We start from the raw sequence: 24,222 nt of genomic DNA, 5'->3' as shown, positions 1-24,222 counted from the left end.
TGTACAAGTCCTTAATAACATGCAAAAGAGCTAGTTTACACCTAGTGTTTCTTTGGGCAAATTGGAAGTACTGGATAGAGTGATGGTGTTTGTTGACAATAGATGATTTGAAGCATGCTCTGCTACAACCAGAGGTTCATTGATGGTGAATCTGCACCCTTGTTTGGACCTAAAGAAACTAAATGTAATAATATGGGCGTGTAGGGTGCAATTTCTGGTAGTGTTCAGGATGTGATTTCCCCTGATATTCGGCTCCAGATTGCTTGGCCATATTGAGTATCGTACAAGAATCTTGTAAACAAAAGGGACATCTGTCTTCACTGGTCACAACAGATCAACAAATTCGTTTAAGTTTACAATATTGTTTTTCTCGCCATCAATTTCCTTGAATATTTTCCTTAAATCATTTCGCTCCACTTTGGAACCAACTTGAACAGCAACAAATTACCCTTGATAGTCCACTAATTGTCCTCCAAGGTTTGTCCATCAACCATCTCCCCTTTTGCTTCTCTCTCCATTCTTCTTCTAGATTCTTCTGTTTTCTTTGAAACTACAAACCCCTTTTTCCTCTTCTTCTTTCTCTCTCTTCTCCCGAAGTTCTGACACATGGTAACTGTTAATTAGGAACTTGTTACCAATTTAAGCCTGTAGGATGTCATTGGCATGATGATTGATGAATATAAGAAAGTACCTGCTATGCTGACAATTGAGTACCTCAATCGGTCTAATTTTTTCGTTATTTGGTTTGGTTTTAGTTCAATTTATATTTTACAAGGTGCAAATTAAAACGAAAACGGATAGGAACAGTCAAAATTAGAATCATTTCTGCACTCAATCGGATTTTTTATTTAAGTGCAGTTAGTATGCCAATTTTGGAAAACGGTTTGCAAATTCTATTTTGCATAATTTAGTGCTTAATGTTGTCACTGGAAGAGAGGGTAGTAGCATTGGGTTTGGGTTTGTGTAGCCAATTGTCGGTAAGGTGGGGTGGGTAGTGGCGGTTTTTAGTTAACAAATCTGCCAACCGTTGGATTTCTCATTGTTGGGTGTAGCAGATGCAAGGCTCATTGGAGAGCCCGTTAGTATTAATTATGGAAGAAAGTTCTCTGTCCAGGAGCGTGACTCTTGTGCCTACGCCCTTACTTATGTCTTTCTCCTCTATATAAAATGGCCTAACTGCCCCCTATAGGTTGAACAAAAAAGGGAGAGGGTGTTGATTGGGTCATGCTCAGGAGCACATTCTCCCAAACAGAGAACACTTTCCCATTAATTACATACCTGGTTTTGCTAGCATAGAACAAAGAAATAGAAGATAAAAAAATTTTAAAAACAATATTAATGAATCTTAAAAATTAAATTATGGATCAACCAATGGATTATGATATGATAATGTTGAGACCAAAAGAAAAAAAGATATGCTAACCACAGAAATGTGAATTTGCTTTCTTCATCTTTTGGCTTCCGATGGTGTGGAATTAATTGTCTTGGATTTCGTTGAGAACATATCCATTTGAATTTGCTTTCTTTGGTTCTGATCACAGGCTTTGGTATTATTTTAGAATGATCGGCAAAAAAATGATCCATGCAACCTAATCATTTAATTAGGATAAAATTCAGTATGAGTTTATGCTTTGGCAGAAAGAAGCCAAGCATTTCGTCTTCGTAATGCAATGCTTGAGTAGCAGAAATAGATGAACAGCTTGAAACAGATCCATACCCAGGCCAAGACACAAATCGGTCACTGAAGAATGTCGAGATAAAATCCTTCATGACCTAATACAAGGCACAATGAAGAGAGGGAGGGTGGAGTGGTAAGTCAAAACAAGCATGAATACAGCAACAACTTTATATCATAAAATCCCCATTGTACCTAAACTGAACATGACTTTTTTAAGCAGTACCCATGTCTACCTGGGTAGCACAAACATAAATAAAACAAAGCATAGATATTACAAAAGCTTTACGGTTCTCAAAAAAAGAATATTGATGGCTAGAACACCTAGACGGACAACTTCAGTGAGCGGGGCAGAAAGAATAACCACACATTTATTTTTGCCGCATATACCAATGAACTATTCAGCCTAAGCAGGATAAATAAAACCACGGCAAGAGAACAAACTGAGAAGCTTGGGCTAAGCACTGGATTGGGCTACAAGATGGGGGATATAAGCTTTGTTCTTCTTGCCCTCAATTAGCTGCCTCTCGACTGTAGAACTGGTCTAGGGTCTTTGCTGGTATTCGATGGAGAAGCTCACGGGGGAAGATACGAAGTAATGTCCATGCCAAATCAAGTGACTGGAAGATATTGCGGGTATCATAGGCTCCTTGGCTTACGAATTTCCTCTCGAACTTGTCCAGGAATTCAAGATAAAGCTGTTTTTGCAAGAGGAAACTTTGATAGTTAGCATTTCTTCCCATTAAGGAGGGGATGATGAATTCACTAGACCAACAAGAGGATGACAAGGCTTATTCTAGGCTGTGATGTATTTGTGCATATATGCATGATGTGTACGTATGTATAAGAGAGAGAGAGAGAGAGAGAGAGAGAGAGAGAGAGACCAAGTCCTCGGAAGAAAGTGCTTCTTCTCCAACCACAGCTTTCATTGCTTGAACATCCTTCCCAATAGCATAATTTGCATATAGCTGAAACAAAAGGTATCATTACAGTTAAGATTTTCACTTTTACCAGTTTCAATCATAGCCAAAATAAGTAGAAGAGTTTGTTACAAGTTCCACATAAAATACCTAAATTTTGTACAAGACATGAACCAAGTGGGTTAAGTTATAAAATTTACCAACTTGGAATGTAAGTGATACGAGTTTGGATTTGTGCCAGTTTTAACTATCCAATCATACCTGGTTGGATACATCTGCATGATCTCGGCGAGTCATCCCTTCTCCAATGGCACTCTGCAAGATATATCGATGGTACAATCAACTAGACCCCAACTTCTTCATTTCATCCTTTTTATAAATGAATAGGCATCTCCACTATTCAATTAAGAGTGCAAAGCAAATACAAGTTTTTTCAGTACAGAAATCTTACCTTCATTAATCGTGAGAGTGATGGAAGAACATTGATTGGAGGGTATATCTGTTCAATAAGGAAAAGAAACCAGTTTAAGTATCAAATCATTTATACCCCTTACAACAAATACCTGTGAAATATGCAGAAACATGATATAAAATCACTTCCAAGAAACAGCCCGAGCAGCATGTGACTGGGCCAATGCTGAACCAACCCAGCCCAACCCAGAGCTGCCTACCAAATTGCAATCTTCCCTATTCAATTTTCCTTTCTTCCCTTGTCAGGAGGTGGTCATCATCATACCACTAGGCATAGTCCAACTGAACAATCAGAAAATTTAGCCTCCTCCCCCAAAACATTGAGAACCCATTTTTTCCTTTTTACCAGGCTGAATCACATGGAACCCAGAGAAGTAATAACCTTCGTAACTAACATAGTAACATTTCAGTAAATTTCTTAACTAATTTAGTGACTAGCACAGCGGTCTCGTGTGTGGTTCATGGTTTCAGGTCCTCAAAAAACACAACAAAAACAAGCCTATGATCAGGTCAGAACTATCAACCCTAGTCTTGATGCCAACATATTTCATAGAAACACACTATTCCCAAGGGGCACTTAGCATATATTAAGTACTGCTGATGATACTAATTAAATTATTGGTATATAACACTTACCTGTCGATTGTGCAGTTGTCTATCAATGTATATCTGCCCCTCAGTAATGTAACCTGTAAGATCTGGAGTGGGATGTGTGATATCTGGACCGTGCAAGAAAATTGGCAATGGTTAGTCTGATTACCCTGTCATTCCTTTAAAAACATTTATTTAAAAAGGTATCCGTAGAAAGTTTGAGAATTTCAAGCATACCATCATTGGGCATAGTTAGAATAGGGATTTGAGTGATGGAGCCTTTTCGTCCTTCAATACGGCCAGCACGTTCATAAATTGTTGCCAGATCAGTGTACATATATCCAGGATAACCACGTCTTCCTGGCACTTCCTCTCGGGCAGCAGACACCTGTGGCCAAAATCGATGGCTTGCATGTAAAGTAATGTTGAACTCAAAATACTCGTCAAGGACTACAGTTATGTGTCTATGAAGAGCTTGAAAACTTCTTTTGGAATGCATGAATAGTTTGCAAACTTTCTCCATACATCTTTATAGACTTGGAATCTCAAAAGAACTTTCTCCATACATCTCTATAGACTTGGAATCTCAAAATAAAATAGAACTCTTAGATAGAAGATTATTTTCAGTTATTTGGTATGAAATTAGGAGTCACATAAGGTTCCACCTTCAAGACACAATGATTTCCAGCAAAAGATTGAAATGAAGGGGGATCAAAGTGGATGGTGACCACTGAGAACCTCAGCTCAAAATTAAAAGACAGGATCAATAATAGTAAATTGGGTAAATTCATATTCAGGTGATACTACAACTCCCCTTTGCTACTGCAAATTTAATAATTTATACATAATATGAATAAACTATGTCAAAAGGGCAGGCCTCAGTGCAACAGTACGGTTGTCCCATTGCTAGCTAGTGGTAGCAGAGCCAAGTTAGGAAACAGCCTCTCCATGAGGTGGGCTAAGGCTGCGTACATTATGACCCTCCCCAGACCCCACAGTGACAGGAGCCACGTGCACTGGATGCGCCAGTGCACCTGTTTTTATGCACAAACTATAGCAATAGCGATTCTGAATGGGAGTTCAGGACTGTCAAAATAGTTGACATGTTTCTGGATGGACATCAGCAAGAGAATCGAATATCCCCAATAGCTACTCTATCAACACTGCAATCATCTTCTGGTACACACCCAACACACACACACACACACGCAGAGGAAAAGTGGGAAGGGGGGATAGGAAGTTAATAAGAAGCAGCTAGATATGAAGTATTGACAAATTCTGCAAGTTACAGTCACTAACTTTACCCAGATTAGACATGATTCCGCAAAAAAAAAATTGGGATTCAATTAGAAAAATAGAGGATTTATTACCTCACGAAGTGCATCTGCATATGAACTCATATCTGTCAGTATGACGAGAACATGCTTCCCGCATTCATAAGCCAAATATTCTGCAGTAGTGAGAGCAATTCGAGGAGTAATAATGCGTTCAATGGTGGGGTCATTAGCCTGTGTAAGAGCATATTAGACAAAACATCAATGGAACCACCCGGATGTCAAAAGGCACCACAAAACTCCATTCCAACAGTATGACCACAAAATTTACAAAAATAGTTGTACAAAACCAAAAGTTTCAGATAAATTTAATGGAGGTACCAGGTTTAGGAAAAGGGTCACTCTCTCCATAGATCCATTTTCTTCAAAATCGCGTTTAAAAAACTGAGCTGTCTCCATGTTGACTCCCATTGCTGCAAATACAATGGCAAAATTGTCCTCTTCTCCACCCTGTTACATGCATGAGATCAGATAGCACAATCATATTACTTGAGTTTTAAATGCTCTAACAAGGAAAAAGAAATAATATGAAAAAAAAGAGCACTAAACTATGACCCTTAACTTTACCAATCAGGCCTAAACCAATTAGCGATCATTGAATTGGTTAGAAATTCCAAATACACATGGAATTGACCAACATGTAGGCTGTAGGTGATATGAACCATCACACTTTCACAATACTAAAGAAGCAAGTTAAATTTGTGGTTCTCATTCTCCAATGACCAAAGAATTGGTTGAGAAACATTTTAATTTACTCTAATGTTTTAAATGATATGAGCTCCCATAAAACCCAGCTACAGCATGAAATTGAATTGCAACTAATATCCCATAAAATCATCAATAATTGCTTACCCTCAATCAATTATATCAAGGATATCCAATAGCTAATTACCACTAATCTTGTAGCATTGGTAAGCCAAATATACCTCAATGTGACTTGCGGACTTCTCCAACCTCTTTACAAGACCAGCCTGACGACAGATTTGAGCAGCAATTTCATTATGTGGAAGACCAGCGGCAGAAAAAAGAGGTATCTTTTGCCCTCGAGCAATAGAGTTCATGACATCAATTGTAGAAATCCCGGTCTGAATCATCTCTTCTGGATAAGTTCTTTCACTAGGGTTGATAGAACTCCCTGAGAAATACAAACAAAGTATTTACCAGATATATGTAGAAACAAAGAATGATACAAACCCAAGAGGCTAATTAGTGATTACTTAAAAATGACATCTCCCTGAAATGACTTACCAGAAATATCCAAATAAGCCTCAGGCAAGATAGGAGGGCCATTATCAATAGGTTTTCCTGATCCATTAAAAATACGCCCCAGCATATCCAATGAGACAGGAGTCTTCAAAACCTGAAAGAAGAAAAAACGTAAGCCAATGTGGAAAACAGAATAATGAATTTATTTTGGGTTTTTATTTTTGGGGGCAGGGACTGTAATTTCTTTATCCTTATGGACCCAAAATGCCAGATCTGACAGTTGAGTTTGATCTTACAACACAAATAAGAAATAAGAATCCTTTGGTTGATACAGGTGAAGTTTCCACTTCAATCTTCTAACAGAAAATGAAAATCTACAGCAGAAAAATGAAGAAAATTTCCATTTCTGATTCTGCCAGATGACTCACCAAAACAAAGGGTTCAGCCCAAGGGTTTATTTTGAGTCTAGCATAGCTGTAATTTTAATTCCCTTCATTCTATATATAGTCATGGGTGGCTGTTTTCCTAGATCCCCTTGGTAGGTTCTCATTCTTTTCCAATTAAGCTTGCATTTTATCAAAGAAAAACAATTGTCGTCCATGTGAGCAGATATTGACATTTCCATGTCGCAAGAGTGACAAGACCAATGTCAGTTCAGTATCAAATGTTTTGCAATGTTGTCTCCACAGCAGTCCAAATTTTTATTGCCACACTTACTGGAAATAGGTTTAGAAAAGAAAAAAAAATTTGGGGGGGGGGGGGGTGGGCAGTAAATCTAGACAACCCTGATCCACTAGACTTCAATAAGTTGAAGATTGAAAAGGTACCTCCCCCGTGAACTGCACCGTTGTGTATTTATTGTCAATTCCAGAAGTTCCCTCAAAAACCTGCCAAAACAACAACCGATGGAAAGAACATATTGTCAGAAAAATGCCTCCAATTGTTAAGATCAAAACCCTAATGATATCCATAACAACATGTTTGATGGCAAATCCTGTTTTAGTAAATACAAGGCACAAAATGGGCCATGGCCAAGTGTGAACCATATGGATCAGAATACATATCCAATTTCCCATTAATATGCTCAACTCCGGAATTAGAACCAACTCAGATCAGTAGCCCTACATCTGTATCCAACACACAATCCTAATGGATCTTAAATATGGAATGAATTAGGGTAGTGGCTAGCATTCTTCCCCTTAAATCCAATCAAATTTATTTGTAATAGATATACAAGTTTAGAGCTTCACAGAGTCTCGATCCAAGTCCAAATATGATCTGAACAACCCAACCAGATCCAACCCAAAACTATAGACGAATTTTATTCTAAGATCCAAACCAAGAGAAACGGACATGAGTCAGAGAAAATCTGAGATCTGACCGACTCCATATTATGCCCTACTCAAATGCTCATATCCAAGGAGTCAGTCAAGTAGAACAGCACATGCAATGCCTAATGATTTGAAACACTGATCTATAATAATTTCTTTTTTCAAAAAACATACTTATCATCAAATTTTGTCCAAACAACCAGTGAATCATCCTGCTCAGGGCAACATCTAGGGTAATACCAAGCCTATATCATAAAATGCAAGCCTGCAATCAATTTACCTCCTTCATGTAATTAGAGAGCAACAAGAATATTTTAGTTATATCATTAACATCACATCAAACAGATGTGATCATAAAATAGATCAGACTAAAATAAAATAAAAATGGCACCCGTCTTTGGAACTAGAATTGGCTTTTGGCAAGCACATGGAGGTTCAGGTTCAGGAAAAAAAGAGAGTAGGAAATTATTGTTTTTCCCACCTAAGCTTCCACATAGGAAAAAATAGAACTAGTGTCTAATAGATGTTACTACGGGCCATACAACAAGAGGACAGAAAAAAATTCAAGAGCCTTGAAGCAGGATCCGGAATAGTATTCAGACTAGTATCAGAAGTAATTGTGTCCTAAACTGATGCTTGCCCAGTAAGAGAACTCCATGAAAAACAGATAAATGTAGATTGATTGACAGCTCTGAAAAGGTTACTCTAGAGGAGGCCCATGCATGCAAATAACAAACAAAAATTATAGCTTACGAGTGAATTTCAAAGTGAAAGAAGTAACAACCTAAGCCTTGCAATAGGGGTGTGTCATTGCAGGGCAATGTAGGATTCATGGGAAAGGTACTTCAAGTCTTCAACATAAAAAATTACTAGTAACTTGCACAAATGCATAGAAGAATGGTCAAAAAGTAATCCACTCTAAATAAGATTCATTTTGCCTTGAAGGCCCTCTGCACGTATGAAGCCATTGAAAATATGACAAACTATAGGGGGCAGCAAACAGCATGATAACCTGCACAACAGCCTTCTCTCCATCTACTTCTAGAACTTGACCCCTCCTGGTTGTTCCATCTCCCAGACGAATATTGACAATCTCCTGGTATTTGGGACCCTAAAACAGTTCATGATAACCAAAAATCAATGAATGCACACATCACCACTACCAAAAGAATATTAGCATAGCTGCAACAATAACACTTGAGAAACAAACTGAATTCTGGGATAAACTCCACCTTAACTTTCTCTAAGATCACCAGTGGTCCTGCAACTCCAGAGACAGTCCTATACTCTGCAAGAAAAATTCAAGGAATCAGTTCCAGTCCAATATTTCATAGAACCTTGGTGGTGCAAATCACAAGCTGGGGGGGGGGGAAGGGGAGAGGGTGGGGGGGGGGGGGGGGGGGAGCACAGGGATAATGGTTGATCATCCAGCTGGGGCACCACCTGAGTTCAACAAGATAGGATTAGCCAACCCTCACATGGGTGTGAACTGTTGACTTGTTGGATGGAAGAGTCGAAAAATGAGTACTATTGGATTTGTTAGTTTAGTCAATTGGGTTAAAAAAGGGCCAAGCCCCTAAACGAAACAAAGTCAGGCAGGTTGCTGGGTTAGACCAGAACTAGCAAAACCAATAGTGAATCTCAACCATGCATATATCTTGCACAGCTAAAACAAGCAAAAGAAGTTAGTTATGATAATTTGAAGAAAGCTAATTACAGCACTGAACAACCAAGACAGACTTCTTAGATCAATACACTTGCTTAATTTATTTATAAGTTTCTTCAATATTGGAACTGGGAAACATATCAAATGTGTAGGGGGGCAAAACAACCGCAAGGGCTCTACCAATGCTAAACAGTTCAAGCGAGAAAAAAAAAAAAAGAAAATTGGGTAAGTGCATCAACTTACAAATTAAGTAGTATCAAAGCATATATTTAAATAAATAAAAATACAACTACAAATTAATCTACATGGTTCTAGAAATTCATATCTGTGACAAACCTTGCGATCCTGACAGATACAGAAGATTGAAAAGGGAACAACTTACCCATGCCAATCTCCAGCTGTCCCTCCTCCATGTCGGAATCTTTTTGTGCCAAACCCATCTTTAAGCTGATAAAACAAGGAAAAGTTCCCCCATTAATGTTGGAATGAGGACTACAGTAAAACACACGACCACAGCATAGACAATGTACTACATACTTCATCAAATTAATGAAATGCTGTACTCCAAAGGACAGTAGGAGAGTACAAAGCCAAAACTATTTTTAAGCGGCTAATGCCAACTTAGTCCCGGATAATAAAACCATTAATGGCAGCATATGAGTTTGAGACCTTCATTTCTGACAGTAAACAGTGCTATAAGATCACTCAAAACTTAAGAGGCGAGAGGTTCCTTGCATCGCAGAATTAGGGAAAACCAATCACTGGGTACGGGCATTACTATGAACGATTTCAGAAAAATAAATAAATAAATTGCCATGAACTAGATTCCGCACCAAGATCATAAATTCAAAATCCATTAGTGAAAAAAAAAACGAAATCAATACTAGTACAGTGAGCAATCCAATCCACCGAAATTTAGCCTTAATTCCCAAAACTAAAACATAACAGCTAAGCAAGGATACGGGATACAAAATTTAAACACCTGATCGAATGAACAGAAGCGTCGAAATGATCCTATCGAATTTCCCAACTTAATCAGAAGTTGAAATTTCAGATACAGAATCAAATCGAATTGAATAAAAAGCATCGATGGATGAATGGATTAAAGATTCATATAATAGGAAAAAAGAATTTTAAGTTAAAGCGTAACGAAGAAGAGATCCGAGAAGGAACTTACCTTTGACCTGTGTATGTGAGAGATCCACAGGGAGATTGAGAGATAAAGAAAGGGTGGAGATATGGCGAGAGGGAAAGAGATCTGATTGACAATTTGAGAACTGTTCCTCTTTCTCTCTCTTTCTGTTCCTGACCTTTTTTTTCTTTTTCTTTTCCGCCAAGGGCAAATCTTCGGATTCCCCTATCTTTTTTACTGCTGAATCAGGTGCACTGGTGCACCCTTATCTGTATTCTGTACCGATATTAGCTATAGGCCAGATATGTCTGGTCTGGTTTCAATCGGTTTTATTTGTATTGGCCCAAATAGAAAATGAACCATTAAGATGAATATGGTTTTGATTTTCGTTTTCGACTCTTTTTTCAAATTTTTTGAAAGAAACACGGTTTCCTCTTCTTTCTTTCTTTTTTTCAATATGCCTATCAGTCGATCTCATTTTTTTTGTTTTTTTGAGGCAAGGATTGCTACTTGGTTGTGTGAACTACACAAGTGTGGGGGCCAATGAAATCACACACAAGGATATCAACATGATGAAATGTTTTATTTCATAGGTGATGAGCTGGAATTCTCGCATGCAAGCGTGTGGGTACAAGAACCTCAAGTCCTAGCATCGTTCTTTTACCTTGTTTAATGGGAAAAGGTCCTCTTAGTGTATATTACCACCTTTGCATCTCTACAATAACAACAACAACACCACCCAAAACCTTATATCAACTTAATGGGGTTGACTATATGGAAGATTCGAAGCAAGGATAAGTGTGAGGATCCATGCAAAAAAATTGATGGGTTATGGTTAATTATGACAAGTGTCGTCTGCCAACTTGATACATTACTACAAGCTTATAATGAAATACTATAATAAGGTATCGGCTGTTTACCTGACATATCATATACATCGGTCAAGTCAAAGCGCTCAACATGCATTATGTCTACCACCAAGACAATCCATCATCCAACATACTTTTATGAAAGGAGGAATGTGAAAAAAAATTTATTGACAGCCCCGCCACAAACACGAAAGTAACAACTCGAACACAATTCCGTATTGAAAACTAGATAAGTAACCCACAACTCAAGGTAGAGTGATTATTGTCTGCCACGGGTGTGGCAGTGTGCCGAGTAGCAGACGGTCAAGACGACATCAGCACGTGCCCCAATGTCATCTCGACCGTCCGATGCTCGCCGCACCCACAATAGAGGATGTTTTCACCCAAAGGTATCTGTGAATAGCAGTTCAATGCACCAACATGAAGTCCACCACCACAAGCAAACCAATTACAACTCATTTGTGTCACGTTCACCACCAAGACAATCTAGCATGAGGCCTACTACAATGTAATAAGGATTTGGTAAAGAAACCACTAGATGACACTATCTAAAAAGAGGCTTCCATGGTAGGAAATTATTAACAAGCACCTTCGCATCTCTCTCTTTTATCTTCACATGAAATGACCTCGTTACCCTCTTATGTATGATATCATTTTGTCGCATCTCATTGTTGTTCTATCTTATGCCACTAGTTCAAAGAATCCTCTTTTCTTTTTATTCAAACAAAAAATATATAGGAGAAAGAACGCAGTCAAGATATGTAGGGCATGCTTGCCTCCCTACGTCCATCTCTTTCCTCCCTCCTCATCCCCTATTGTGAGAAGAGAAAGATAAATACAAGAAGGTGTTAGCATACACTAAGCATCCAACACAAGGAACTCAATCCCAAAGGATTATATCGTTTATTCACAAAATCTTCTCCAAAAAAATAGAAGAGAAGTGGTTCACCATCAGGAGCACAACCCCTACCAACACTCTCGTGTCTTGCTCTTTCCTTCTCTAAACAAGGGGTAAGAATATCTTTTCGTAAGGAGAGAGTGAGATAGACTCTGAGCAAAGCTCTTATAGAGAATTCTTTTTGGGGAAATTTGGGTAATTTCCTTTCTTTTCAGTATGATTGGTCATTGGATTATGTAATGAAGAGTAGGGTGAGGTAACAGATCCAACAATTGAATTTGAATTCAAATTATTATTGGAACTGATAATGAAAACAAATTCAGAACTAAACTGTTTGGATGATGTAACTTGCCTTCAAATTTGATTTGGAGAGCTTGAATCCAACGGCTGAAAACAGAGGAAATGATTTTCATGCAAAATATATTTCATTGCAAAATATATTTCATTTTTTTAAATTAAAAAAAAAATTGCATTTCCCTACAACCACCAGAAAGGAATCAGTTAAAAAAAAAAAAAAAAGATTCCTTAGGTCCCCACACCTCGTGGATGATGTGAGATGGGATGCAGTGATTATCTACAAATATGCTTTTTAATGATTGGATAGATCAGAAAATCATCCCATGACTGAGGTGATTTGAGGACGCATCTCTACGTGTTGGGGTTTGAGTCCAGTCTTTTTATCCTTAGGGATGACTTCCTAGGCTCTTCGCCAGATCCCAAACCAACGGGGACGTGATCTGAAATTCTGAATTTGACTGGTGGCATCGAACATCATAATTCCACGTGGTAATTTGTGAGGCATTTTATTTTTTATTTTTTTTCACAATTGAGTATTATAAGGAAAAGATTTTCACAGTGAGAAGTACATTAGCACTCTCTTTCTCTCCCTATCTTTTACCTCATATGAATATGAAATGGCTTATTTGTCTTTCTAGATGAATCCATTTCGTTGCTCCTAGTTAGTTTGCTCCTAATGCTGCTTGCTTAGAGTATTCTCCCCTGCCATACAACACAATTTTCTAGCATAATCAATCAACATGCCAATAATTTTTTGACCAAAAAAAAAAATCATTAAATATATTTCACCATGGAAAAAATAGAATCCTTCTATTACTGGTGATTTGATATTATGAATGTCTCTATTATCATAAACTCCTATTTTTTATCATATGACTTCGAAAATATCCTTCTTCGATCCAATCTGATAGTCACATTGAAAATGATAATATGATTCTTTTTTCATCATAAATGAATATCATAATAAATCCTAACATTTCTTTCGCTCCTAATGATCTGAGTAACCACATAATGTCATTTGCTATAACAATCTGTTTCTCCCTAGAATATCTGTGTGGCTTTGTATCACCTAAAGAAGATTAAAATAAAAAAAATAAAAAATAAAAGGAACTTTAGTTCTCCAGTGTAGTCTACCATAGAGGTGCACTACAATAAAGTTTCGAAGTACAATCAAAGCTCATCTATGAGCATCCGGCTCCTTTCCTGAGCGATGATTGCTCAGGTTGCGCCTATATTTACCTGGGCACTGGCCATGTGTCTAGGCGACGATTCAATGGCTTCCCACATTTCTTTCTCTGTACCTTTGTCAATGCTTCGTTCTCTGCACCTCGTTAGGCGTCATTGGATTATCGCTTAAACACATGACGAGTGCCCAAATAGCTATGGGGCGACCGAACGATCATAGCTAAGGAGACGAGTCAATCCCATCTATGATACCCCCCTCCTTTTTTTTTTCTGAAGAAAAAACCCAATTTTCAAATTATAATAAAGGTGAATAACATTTGCACTACTAGTTCACGAGAAGCACGATATGGCATCCCCAAAACAAGTATTTAATAATGCACAACTGATCCAAATCTTATACTAAAACTTGTAGTTGAGAACCAAGCCATTGTATATGGTTCGGTCAAAGCTCTAATGATTTACAAAAAAAAAAAAACTATAATTATGGAGCCCACCCATTTTACCGAAAAAGGAAAAAAATAAGCCCCCACCTCAAAAGAAAAGAAATAAAAAATTTAAAGGTGTCTAATGATGCGGTTTCAATTTAAACGATTTGCTTATTATTCAAAGTGTAATGTAAAAACAAAAAGTGAACAGTTTGTAAATTCAAATCCATTTATAAATGGTTTTGATTTCTCAATTTAAAGACGATTTTGATTTTAAATGGTTCTGGTATTGGTTTTGTGACTGATTTGAGGTAATAGGTTCATAATTAGTCTTTAAACAGTTTTTCAGTCATGGTTTTTGTGATTCTAGAACTCAAAGAGACAAGACGGAGACTGAAGGAAGAGGTAATAGGAGCATAAATGGTATTTAAAATGGTTTATTAAATGGTTTGGTTCATTTAGTTTGGGCATCTTCTTTGAAATGTGGCCATAATATAGATTGAAGAGTTCCCTATTTATCCAATTATCTTGATTAATCACATTTCAAATATTATTTTCACTCTAAGTCAAATAGATGGAAAACTTTCCTCATTTGTTTGTATAAAATTAAGGAAAATTTAAATTTCTCTATATCATAGTGAAGTATTATAACACTTCATTATCTGCAATGTGACAATACACGGGTACATAGATGATACAATTTCAATTTAAAATAAGTATCAAAAGTAGCTAAAATTACAAAAGATGATATTTTTTTTATGTTCATTTATAGTAGTTGACCTTTTTGAAATTTTATTAAATATTTGAGTTAGAGTTTGAACCACTTTTCTTGTTTATTTTATGCTAAATTTGACCAACGAAATGAACGTGAGATCCTTTATCACATGAACTAACTCATGGATTGTCAAATGGCAAATAATGTAGTGTTATGCTTCACTAGGCATGGTGATGTATAGATGGACCCATAAAAATTCAAAAAAAAAAAAAATTAATACAGAGTAATTTTATGTACTTATATATCTATAAAATAAGGGAAATATTCTTCCATTATGCTAATGTGCAATAGAATAGGCACACCGCACACCAAGATAGAATAATCCATCCACATTTTCTATCCTCAAAACCCTATTTACGGAGATCCATAACTCATGATTTCCATATGCCCAAATTAGTACTTTTTTTTCCTCCGATTAAGGCCCAATTAATACTTGGGTGTCATGGAAAACCCTCTCCCATAAAATAATACATAATAAAGTAATAACGTTTTATAGGCATATTGTATCATTAAAGCAGGAGAAACATGTGTTGCCATCATCTGAAAATCTATTATATGGTACATATTTTTTGAAATATATATATATATATATATATTATTATATGTGCACTAAATACTGCCTTGTTGCACATTTACTATTGGATGGAGAGGGCGCTTTGACTAAATTATTTCATGAAGGATGGGCTTTCATTTTTTTCGATATTAAAAAAAAAAAAAGTGCATTAACAAAGCATAATCTGAATTACTAAAAAATAAATAAAATGTATTCAAGAATCCAAAAAAAATGGGGAAAAAAGCGAGGGAAGGTGGAAAAGGAAAGGATCAGTAAATCTAATAAGGAAAAATTACATGATTACCCACTTTTGGATTTATCTTTACAAAATTACCCAGCAAAAGTTTCAGTTAACAAAAATACCCAAAATTAGGTTTATCTTTACAAAATTACCCACTTAAAGTTTAAGTTAACAAAAATATCCAAAATTGAATTTGGGTTTACAAAACTACCCACTCAAAGTTTTAGTAATAAAAAAATACATGATTATATGTGAAAAATGAAGAATCAATATTTTTGGTGGTTTTGTAAACCCAAATGGGAATTTGGGTATTTTTGTTAACTGAAACTTTAGGTGGGTAGTTTTGTAAACCCAAACCTATATTTTTATTAATCAAAACTTTTTGTGGGTAGTTTTGTAAAGGAAAACCCAAAAATGGGTAATCATGTAATTTTCTCATCCAATAATCATGTGATGCTACCTTTCAAATATTTTTTCTTTTTTTTTTTGTGGGGGGGGGCGCGGGATGATGCAACCCAATTATGCATATCGACATGAAAGATTCCAAGATTTCAGAGGCATTGGCACAGGTCTAGATGGGCCCCATATCCTCCCTCACGGATCCCTCCCCCCACCTGAACCACCGTTGGCCGATTGTTGGGCTGATACATCTTTGACCAAAATCCACTGGCCCGCTGGCAGGTCTAGCTGGGCCCCCATAACCTCACTCATCACAGAGTGAGGTGGGCCTCTATTCCTTGGTTCCCATCCCATGTTGCTCATTTCAGCTTTATCTTTTGTTCCGATCGTATGAGAACATATAATCGTCTGAAATTGGTTTCTTTTCTCGATCCTATACTCTGATGTTCTTAATCGTCTGATTGGAATCATGGACATGATCTGATGGAAAATGCGTGGGTCCTACCATTTGTAGACCTCATTGTGAGTGTATGAGTACACTATTTGTTTATTCCTTCGCATTCATCTCACGTGGCACCCTTTGCCAAGGAGGAAATAAATCATTTGGTTGGACCAAACCAATGTGGGGCCCAATGGTCCATACAAAGATTTGGCCCGATAGCCATATGTCCTAGGCTTCATACATTGCATTTCTAAAGGGCTGGGCCTCAATCTTGGCCCATTGACCCATGTCCAAGTTTCCATGCTCTTGCCAAAAATTTAATGACTTATTTTTGGCTTTCGTTATATGATTTTAGATTTCGGTAGTTTTAAATTAGAATTTTAAATTTAGGAGAAGGTTCTTTGAGCAAGTAGCATATGGGGAGCTCACAATGGTATCACATACAGGAGGGTAGCGATATCATTTCATGTTAAGTGGAGGGATAGACACAAGTGTTAGTACACCCTACCCTGGTGGCACAGAGTACATTTTCCCAATAGAAATTTAATTTACACATTTGGCTGATAGCATGCATACACTAGCATTTCTCTATGTCTGTCTCTCTCGTCTCATAATATGGGGCAGATATATCATTTCATAGAAGAGAGGAGAGAGATAGACACAGAAAGTACTCACGTACACTACACAGCCTAGCGACATTCTTTCTCCTTTTATGCTTTTATGCTTTTATGCTTTTATGCATATAATTTTTTCATTTTCTTTCATTTGGGGTGGGGTTTGGGAGAATGATTTTTTTTTAAAAAAAAAATTTTTCAATAAAGGGAGAATGATAAACTAAGGTGTTTATCTTCTTGGTAAAGTTTTTATATGAAACACAATATTCAATTAGTTCCACATATAGTTTGTACAACATATTAATCCATTTCATACTATCATATACATAGTGTCATAGCTCATAATAAACTTATTTTTGTACAAATTTTGAATTTTGGTTAACCCGTGGCCTAAATTATGATAATTTTTTTTGTTAATATATAATTTCTTAGGTGCTATAAGTATCTGCATGGCCTGAGCCCATGAACATAGATATGGCAGTGGGCAAGCCAGGTTAAATCACTGATAGCCAAGGTTTGAGTTAATATACATTCTTAGAATAGATTACGGGTTTAGAATGCATTCTGAAGCGAAAAAATAGGTAAAAATAAGGTTTCACAATACATTATAGAGTTTAGACCAAAATCTATTCTAAAAATGCATCCCAAACACAGCATTAATTCTCACTTTGACTTCTCTGATCATCAGATTGATCATATTCTGATGTTATACATCTTTGCTTGACATCCAATACAAAGGGTGGAGGTATCAAAAGTCAAAAGAAACACAGATAACTAAAAAAGAAGACAAGATATCCATTAGTTGGCAAATCACAACTATTGATGCTCCATATGTTTAAATTTTTCTGAGAAATGAGAATAGACAAGACATATATTATGTGAAGATAACATGACATTGCTATGTGTGTCTCCAATTCACAATTGCTTTATAGTGGAATCTGATGAGGAACTTTCGTTTTCTCTTCCTCCAATTGGGTGTGGGGGCATATGATGAATCCCTCTATAGTCTCTCTCAAAAAAATTTAAAAATAAAATAATAAATAAAGTCAATGCCAATGACAAAAGTTTGTAGGAAACTTACAAATGGGCATATTTGGCTAAGCTTCTCATGTCCACAAGGGAAGGAGGAGTTTCTTGGACTTCTTGGCTCTTAGCAGGAAAGATTTAAAGAAGTGGTTTTTGTTGAATCCATTTTTATGGATCTTCTTATCTACAGAAGTTGGGATCTCAAAATCTGAGAAGCAAAAGTAGGGCATAAGAAACTTTGGCAAACATGGTCCCAAATTCCAATCATCTTCTTTAGCTTCTAACAAGAAACTTCCACTAATTGTATTTTCTAAGGTTTTTCTATTCTCATGGAATACTCTTTTTTTTTCTTTTTTTTGTTAATCAAGGTGTTCGGGCCAGCTTACGTGCACCTCGACTGATTCTCGGGGAGACTAGTGCAGCAATCCACTACCACAATCTCCACTGAAATCGCAGACGCACAGATGGGGAATCATATTTGGGACCGTGTGCCTATCCACACAATCCCTAATTCGCCCTAACCATCTGGACAATCCATGGATAAGTTTCCTTCATTCTTTAACAAAAATAAGAATGGAGATTTCCAAATACTCTTCTCCTATTTTCTTGTATGATTACTATTTGCCAAGGTTTCCTTCTTTTGCTCATAACAGATTTTTTTCCTTCCATCTCATCTCTATTTCCTTATTTGGGTTCTTATATGGAGGCTGAAAATGGGAGTCCACAACTGGGCTTCTAATAGCCCACTATACTAGACTGGCCCTTTTACACCTCCAAACTCCAGAATGCCTCTCTCTCTCTCTCTCTCTCTCTCTCTCTCTCATATTTCTTTTTCAGGACAGCTGGACCAATAGATTGTATTGGGAAGGATGGTTTAGGCGAGTCCCACTCAACCCTGCATGGTTAATAATGGAAATAAAAAAGACAAAATGATATGGGGCCCAAATGATTTATAGATCTCCAAAATATGGAGGCAGATAGAACCATTAGAAAAGGACATTATTTAACCTAATCACGTCTCCATTAGTGCCATGACCAACTCTTCCTCTTTACGTTTGTTGGGTGGAGTATACATTGGCTGCACGTTCCATCATGTCACTCTAAAAAAAAAAAAAAAAAGGGTTTTTATGGTCTGCTCCTGTGGAGGAGAAAGAGACGAATTCATGACTTTTGAGCCTTAAACCAGGTCAGATCATAAGTTGCTGTTCCTTTGATCATGACCAGAAAAAAAAAAATAAAAGATGTAACCACCTCCAATAAGCTGTCATTGGACCTATCTGTACAGTCCCCAGGAGCACATACAGAGAGAGAGAGTGTTTTACAAAGCAAACACATTAAGGGAAAAGGTTATAACAGTGAAAAATCTAATTTTATAGAAAATTTTCTTTTCCGCCCTTTTAGTTTTTACCAGAAAAGAATGAAGTCTTAATTAAAAAAAAAAAATGCTTAATGCTTTCCAAGTCTGTTTCCCTTATGAAGAAGAAAAGTAAATGCTTTCCAAGTAATCAATCTGATATGATAAATTGCTGTTTGGCTGCAAGTACTGAGATAGATAGAAATAGAAAAGCCATGACTTGTATGCAACTAGCTAGCTTTGGAAGAGACCCCAATGAGGAAGTGTAAGTTTGCTTTCTGTTGGGAGTTTGATTCACAATGGCAGTTTATGTGCATAACAGCTACCAATATGCTATTCAAAATTTAAGAAGTTGAGACACCAAACGTCTTCAAAATTTCTATTATAACTTAATCTAATACCATCTGCAAATTACCAGAAAGACGCATAAATAGAAAATCTGAGACCATTATTCCCTTTAATCAAACACAAAGATAAGCATATTTAAGCCAAACTATTCTCTACATTAACAGTAATGTGTAAAAGCTTTCTTATATTTATTAATGTTATTGAACACGAGGCAAAAGCAAAACGGAGGCAACAATACAATCAACCGTCTACAATGGCAAAGACCACTAAACTACTGATGACATTACATGCAATTCTAATGAAGAAAAGAAATAAGAAGTCCAGCAATTCATCAAACCGTCCCCTAAGAACTCCAGTAAGTAGATGACGGTGACCCTGAATGCAGCCTCATGGTTTCCATAGGATGGTGGTCTCCGCAATCATGGAAGTGACCACATAGGGATCCATGTTCGACGCAGGCCTCCTGTCCTCAAAATAACCTTTACCACTTTTCTCTGTGTCACGACCAACTCTGATAGAAGCTCCACGGTTTGCAACTCCCTGTGAAGCAGCCACATCAAGTTTTGTTTAATATCAGCACACTCAACTTAACAATTAAAGCACTAATTGCAATCTTAATAGGTTAACAAGTCTATACCCATTTGAATGTGTTGATATCAGCAGTTTCATGTCGCCCGGTGAGTCTGCGCTCATTGCCTTCACCATAAGCAGCAATGTGCTCCTTGTGCCTCAGCCCAAGCTTGTCAATTGCCTTCTTGATAACCTCATATCCTCCATCACTTCTCATGGATTTGGTGCTGGAACCCACAGAACATAATTCATCAGGTACATTAAAAAATAAAAAAAATAAAAAATAAAATAAAAAATAAAAAAGAAAAAGAAAAGAAAAGAGCGAACACTTTGGCTCTGAAAAATCGAATAATGAAGTTGAGTGGTATGGCATCATTACCTGTAATTTGTGTGAGCACCAGCTCCATTCCAGTCACCCTGGTGACAAAAATTTCAGCACAGCATTAAAAAACAGGCAATCAAAATTTTAAGAAGAAACAAACATTGTTCAGTTCAATTGTTCTAATTTCGTAGCATAAGAAATGTAAACTTTATAAGAATCAGATATTTGAAATAAAATTTAACCTGGATAGGCTTTGGATCGAAAGAGAGAACAACACCAGCTATCTCTGTAATTCTCTGTTCAAGAAAGAATGCAAGCAATGAGTAACCATAACCTATCATTCTTAAGAACTTCTCGTCCTTAGAGGACCAGTATATATTTTGCATCCTAACAAATAAGAAGCAATGGTAGCCATCATTTTCATATGATTACCTCCAAAATGTAGCGAGCAATCCATAATTCATCCCCAGCAGAAATGCCAACAGAAGGGCCAACTTGAAATTCCCACTGAACAAGATAAAAGGACATAAAATAAGTAACAAAGCAATATAATTTGACAAGAAAAGCCTATCAATATAAGGAGGAGGAGAATTGAGTGAATGAGAAACAGAAAATCTAATTCCCTACCTGGCCTGGCATCACTTCTCCATTGATACCGCTGATGTTGACGCCTGCGTAGAGGCATGCTTTGTAATGAGCATCAACAATATCTCGGCCGAAGGATTTGTCAGCACCAATACTGCAGTAGTATGGTCCCTGTTTTGCAGTAAATATGGATTTTTAATTCCAGTTATCCCAACCACAAGATTAAAGTCTTAGCTCATATAAGAAATGTATGTAGTTTCACTACACAATTAACATACTACATCAAATAGCACACTGTATCATCCAATTCACTCTACTACCAGTTTCACAATTTAAAATGACTTATCCAGATCATCAGATTTGCACGAGCTCTTGAACTTGGATGCAAATGAAAACTTTATCCACATAATTAGCAGAAATTTTAAGTGCAAAACATTAACAACTAACTAGATGCAAAAATTGTGATTCTACAACAGGTCCAAGGTGATCTGAATTAAAAACTACTTGTATCATACTGAATGATCGGTCAGTCTGTCGCAAATACACTAAAATGAATTGGGTGGGAGTAGGGAGGGGAGATGGAAAATTTTAAAGAAACCAAAAAACAGAGTAAAGATCAGTTATAGGAATAGGGATAAGTTGGAAAGAAGGATATAAGATTAACTACAGAAAACAAAGAATTCCAGTAACTTAAAATAAAAATGGTATAGAAGAAAGCAACAAAGTCAAACCCAGACTTCATACTATCTTCTCACCCCCCTCAAAAAAAAAAAAAAAAAAATCCAAGACCTAGGCTATAGAAACATAACAGAACAAACTCAATACAGGTTTAGAAGGGAATATTAATAAAATAAACCACAAGTCAATGATACTGAAGCTTAACCTGGCGAAACGTATTACCTGAGGGCCAGGAAAACCTCCCACAGGCCACCCAAGGGGCCACTTAACCTCCTTTTGCAAAAGGGTGTACTCTTGCTCTATTCCATACCTGGTTTCAAATATTAAAATGAAAAGGTAAATAAAGAAAAGATCAACATAACGACCGATTGGAACAGGGGAAAGGAGAACAATAACAAAATTATACCAGGGTACTTCAGCAACAACATCAGGGTGGCTGAAAATCTTTGCAGCATTATATCTCTTGTTGGTGGGAATCGGTTCTCCAGCTGGGGTGTAAGTATCACACATAACCTATATATTGAAAATAAAAATAAATAAATAAATAAATTTGACACAAATTAAAAGGAAAAAAAAAAAAAAAAAAAGGAATGATATTCAAGAGTGAAGTAACTGCAAAATAAATAATGATAAAAATAATACTTACAAGGATATTGTTGCCCCTCCTGAAAGGGTCCTTGAAGATTGCCTGTGGACTGTTTTAAGAGATCAACGAAGCAAACTTCCCTCATCAAACACCACCCAGAAAGTGCAGAATTCGAAACAAAATAAACAATGTCAGAAATATAGAGAAGTGACAAAAAAAGAAGAACACTCACTATAAGATCACTTCACTGTCCTCTCCTGGAGCTTGTCCAGTGCTCGACCCATCATAGTTCCATTTTGGTAGCTTTGCCGGATCATCAACTGGCCCAGAAAGAGTCTAACACAGCACAAAACAAAACAACCCAACAGCCACATAGATCAACAACTCCACAGAGACGAAAGGAAAAACAAAAGAAAACAATAAATAGGAGTGAGTAAGTAGTACCCTTGCTTTACCCCTGATGTCCAACCCAGATCCACCGATCCTGTTTTCCGACAATTAGAACAAGCATTAGAACGCCCATAGCTGGGGAAAAGATGATGTTTCCATTGAACAGATCACAAAGAAGTATAGAAAAACCATAAATATTAAAAGCACACCCATGAGTGAAGAAAGTATGAAATCGTATTACTGCAAGGCTAATAAAATGAAAAATCAAACCAAACCCCAAAAGAAAAACTAAGAAAACAGAACAGAAAAAAAATAGCAACCCACTGCACTAGGCTCCTGCTACTGCAGGTCTGGGATATACCCATCAAAGTTCCACCCAAGAAGAAAACAGAGACGATACAGAAACCCAAGAAATGTAAGATACAAAAACACAACATTCCAATCAAAAAGCAGAACACCCAAGAAAAAGTAACAACAGGTGATGAAACTAAAATCAAATGAAAAAAATAAATATAAAACTTACCATATGTACTCAGCAATAACCTTCTCTGTAACGTCGGAGAGGTTCAAGTTGAGAAGATCTGTGAGCAGCGACATGATAGAGAGGAATCAAAAAAACAATTGCAGGCTTCTCTCTTTGATTCCTCTCTGTTTTTACTTTGAAGACGTGAGGCAGATCAAAGGTAGGGGATACTAGTAGATTTTATAGTGGAGTTGAGCCAACTTGGTATTGAAAAACTAAATAAATTGGGGATAAACTTAATAAAAATGGTTTAAAAAATTAAGATTTTTAGATTATAAAATAGTGGTGAAAAAAGGAAAACCTGAAAAGTCGCCGGTTGAGAAAGGTTGGTTGGAGCTCGTGGGGAACCACTCTAACACGCCGTTTGTGAGTTTCCCAGTTTCTTACATTTTCCCACTACGGAACATTATATTTTTCTGACTCTATTACCCTTATCAAATTATCATAATTACCTTAATATCCTATCAAGAACAAAACAAAGCAGCTTTGATAATAAACCGGGTCGATCGAGTTGGCTTATTATGATAATCACCTTAATATCCTATCAAGTACAAAACAAAGCAGCTTTGATAATAAACCTGGTCGATTGAGTTGGCTTATTCCGGTCATGTCTGGTTTAACTTGTGCGTGACCAAGGTTTTTATTTATTTATTTATTTATTTATTTGTGGAAGCATGACCAAGGTCAAGGGCATGTAACTTCGGTGAATGATTTTACCAATACACTTTTTAATTTTTGTTAACCAAGGTGTTCGGGCCAGTTTACGCGCACCTCGACTAATCCTGAGGGAGACTTCACCCTAATCATCTGGGCAAA

At 36.8% G+C, this 24,222-nt stretch overlaps 2 protein-coding genes across 2 annotated transcripts; both read right to left on the bottom strand.

Moving 5' to 3' along the window:
• Positions 1 to 1,824: 1,824 nt before the first annotated feature.
• On the bottom strand, positions 1,825 to 10,545 carry LOC122070997 (V-type proton ATPase subunit B 2-like). The gene is made up of 15 exons (XM_042635262.1): positions 10,372 to 10,545; positions 9,577 to 9,641; positions 8,761 to 8,816; positions 8,541 to 8,639; positions 7,025 to 7,084; positions 6,240 to 6,351; positions 5,918 to 6,126; positions 5,313 to 5,441; positions 5,028 to 5,165; positions 3,895 to 4,045; positions 3,703 to 3,785; positions 3,047 to 3,094; positions 2,857 to 2,910; positions 2,560 to 2,643; positions 1,825 to 2,373 (listed from the first exon to the last, which is right to left on the bottom strand). The coding sequence occupies exons 2-15, from the start codon at positions 9,632 to 9,634 to the stop codon at positions 2,188 to 2,190; spliced, it is 1,467 nt and encodes a 488-aa protein (XP_042491196.1). The 5' UTR covers positions 9,635 to 9,641; positions 10,372 to 10,545; the 3' UTR covers positions 1,825 to 2,187.
• A 9,376-nt stretch (positions 10,546 to 19,921) lies between these two features.
• LOC122071002 (glutamine synthetase cytosolic isozyme 1) lies at positions 19,922 to 23,577 on the bottom strand. The gene is made up of 12 exons (XM_042635274.1): positions 23,407 to 23,577; positions 22,938 to 22,977; positions 22,726 to 22,829; positions 22,554 to 22,602; positions 22,314 to 22,420; positions 22,130 to 22,217; positions 21,272 to 21,400; positions 21,077 to 21,151; positions 20,887 to 20,940; positions 20,702 to 20,739; positions 20,390 to 20,549; positions 19,922 to 20,292 (listed from the first exon to the last, which is right to left on the bottom strand). The coding sequence occupies exons 1-12, from the start codon at positions 23,478 to 23,480 to the stop codon at positions 20,140 to 20,142; spliced, it is 1,071 nt and encodes a 356-aa protein (XP_042491208.1). The 5' UTR covers positions 23,481 to 23,577; the 3' UTR covers positions 19,922 to 20,139.
• Between the last annotated feature and the right edge of the window lie 645 nt (positions 23,578 to 24,222).

This window comes from Macadamia integrifolia, unplaced genomic scaffold (genome assembly GCF_013358625.1).
Source record: "Macadamia integrifolia cultivar HAES 741 unplaced genomic scaffold, SCU_Mint_v3 scaffold_170A, whole genome shotgun sequence".
In the NCBI taxonomy this organism is placed as follows: Eukaryota; Viridiplantae; Streptophyta; class Magnoliopsida; order Proteales; family Proteaceae; genus Macadamia; species Macadamia integrifolia.
Note: the sequence above shows the minus strand (reverse complement) of the source record. Positions and strands in the feature narration are given on the sequence as shown.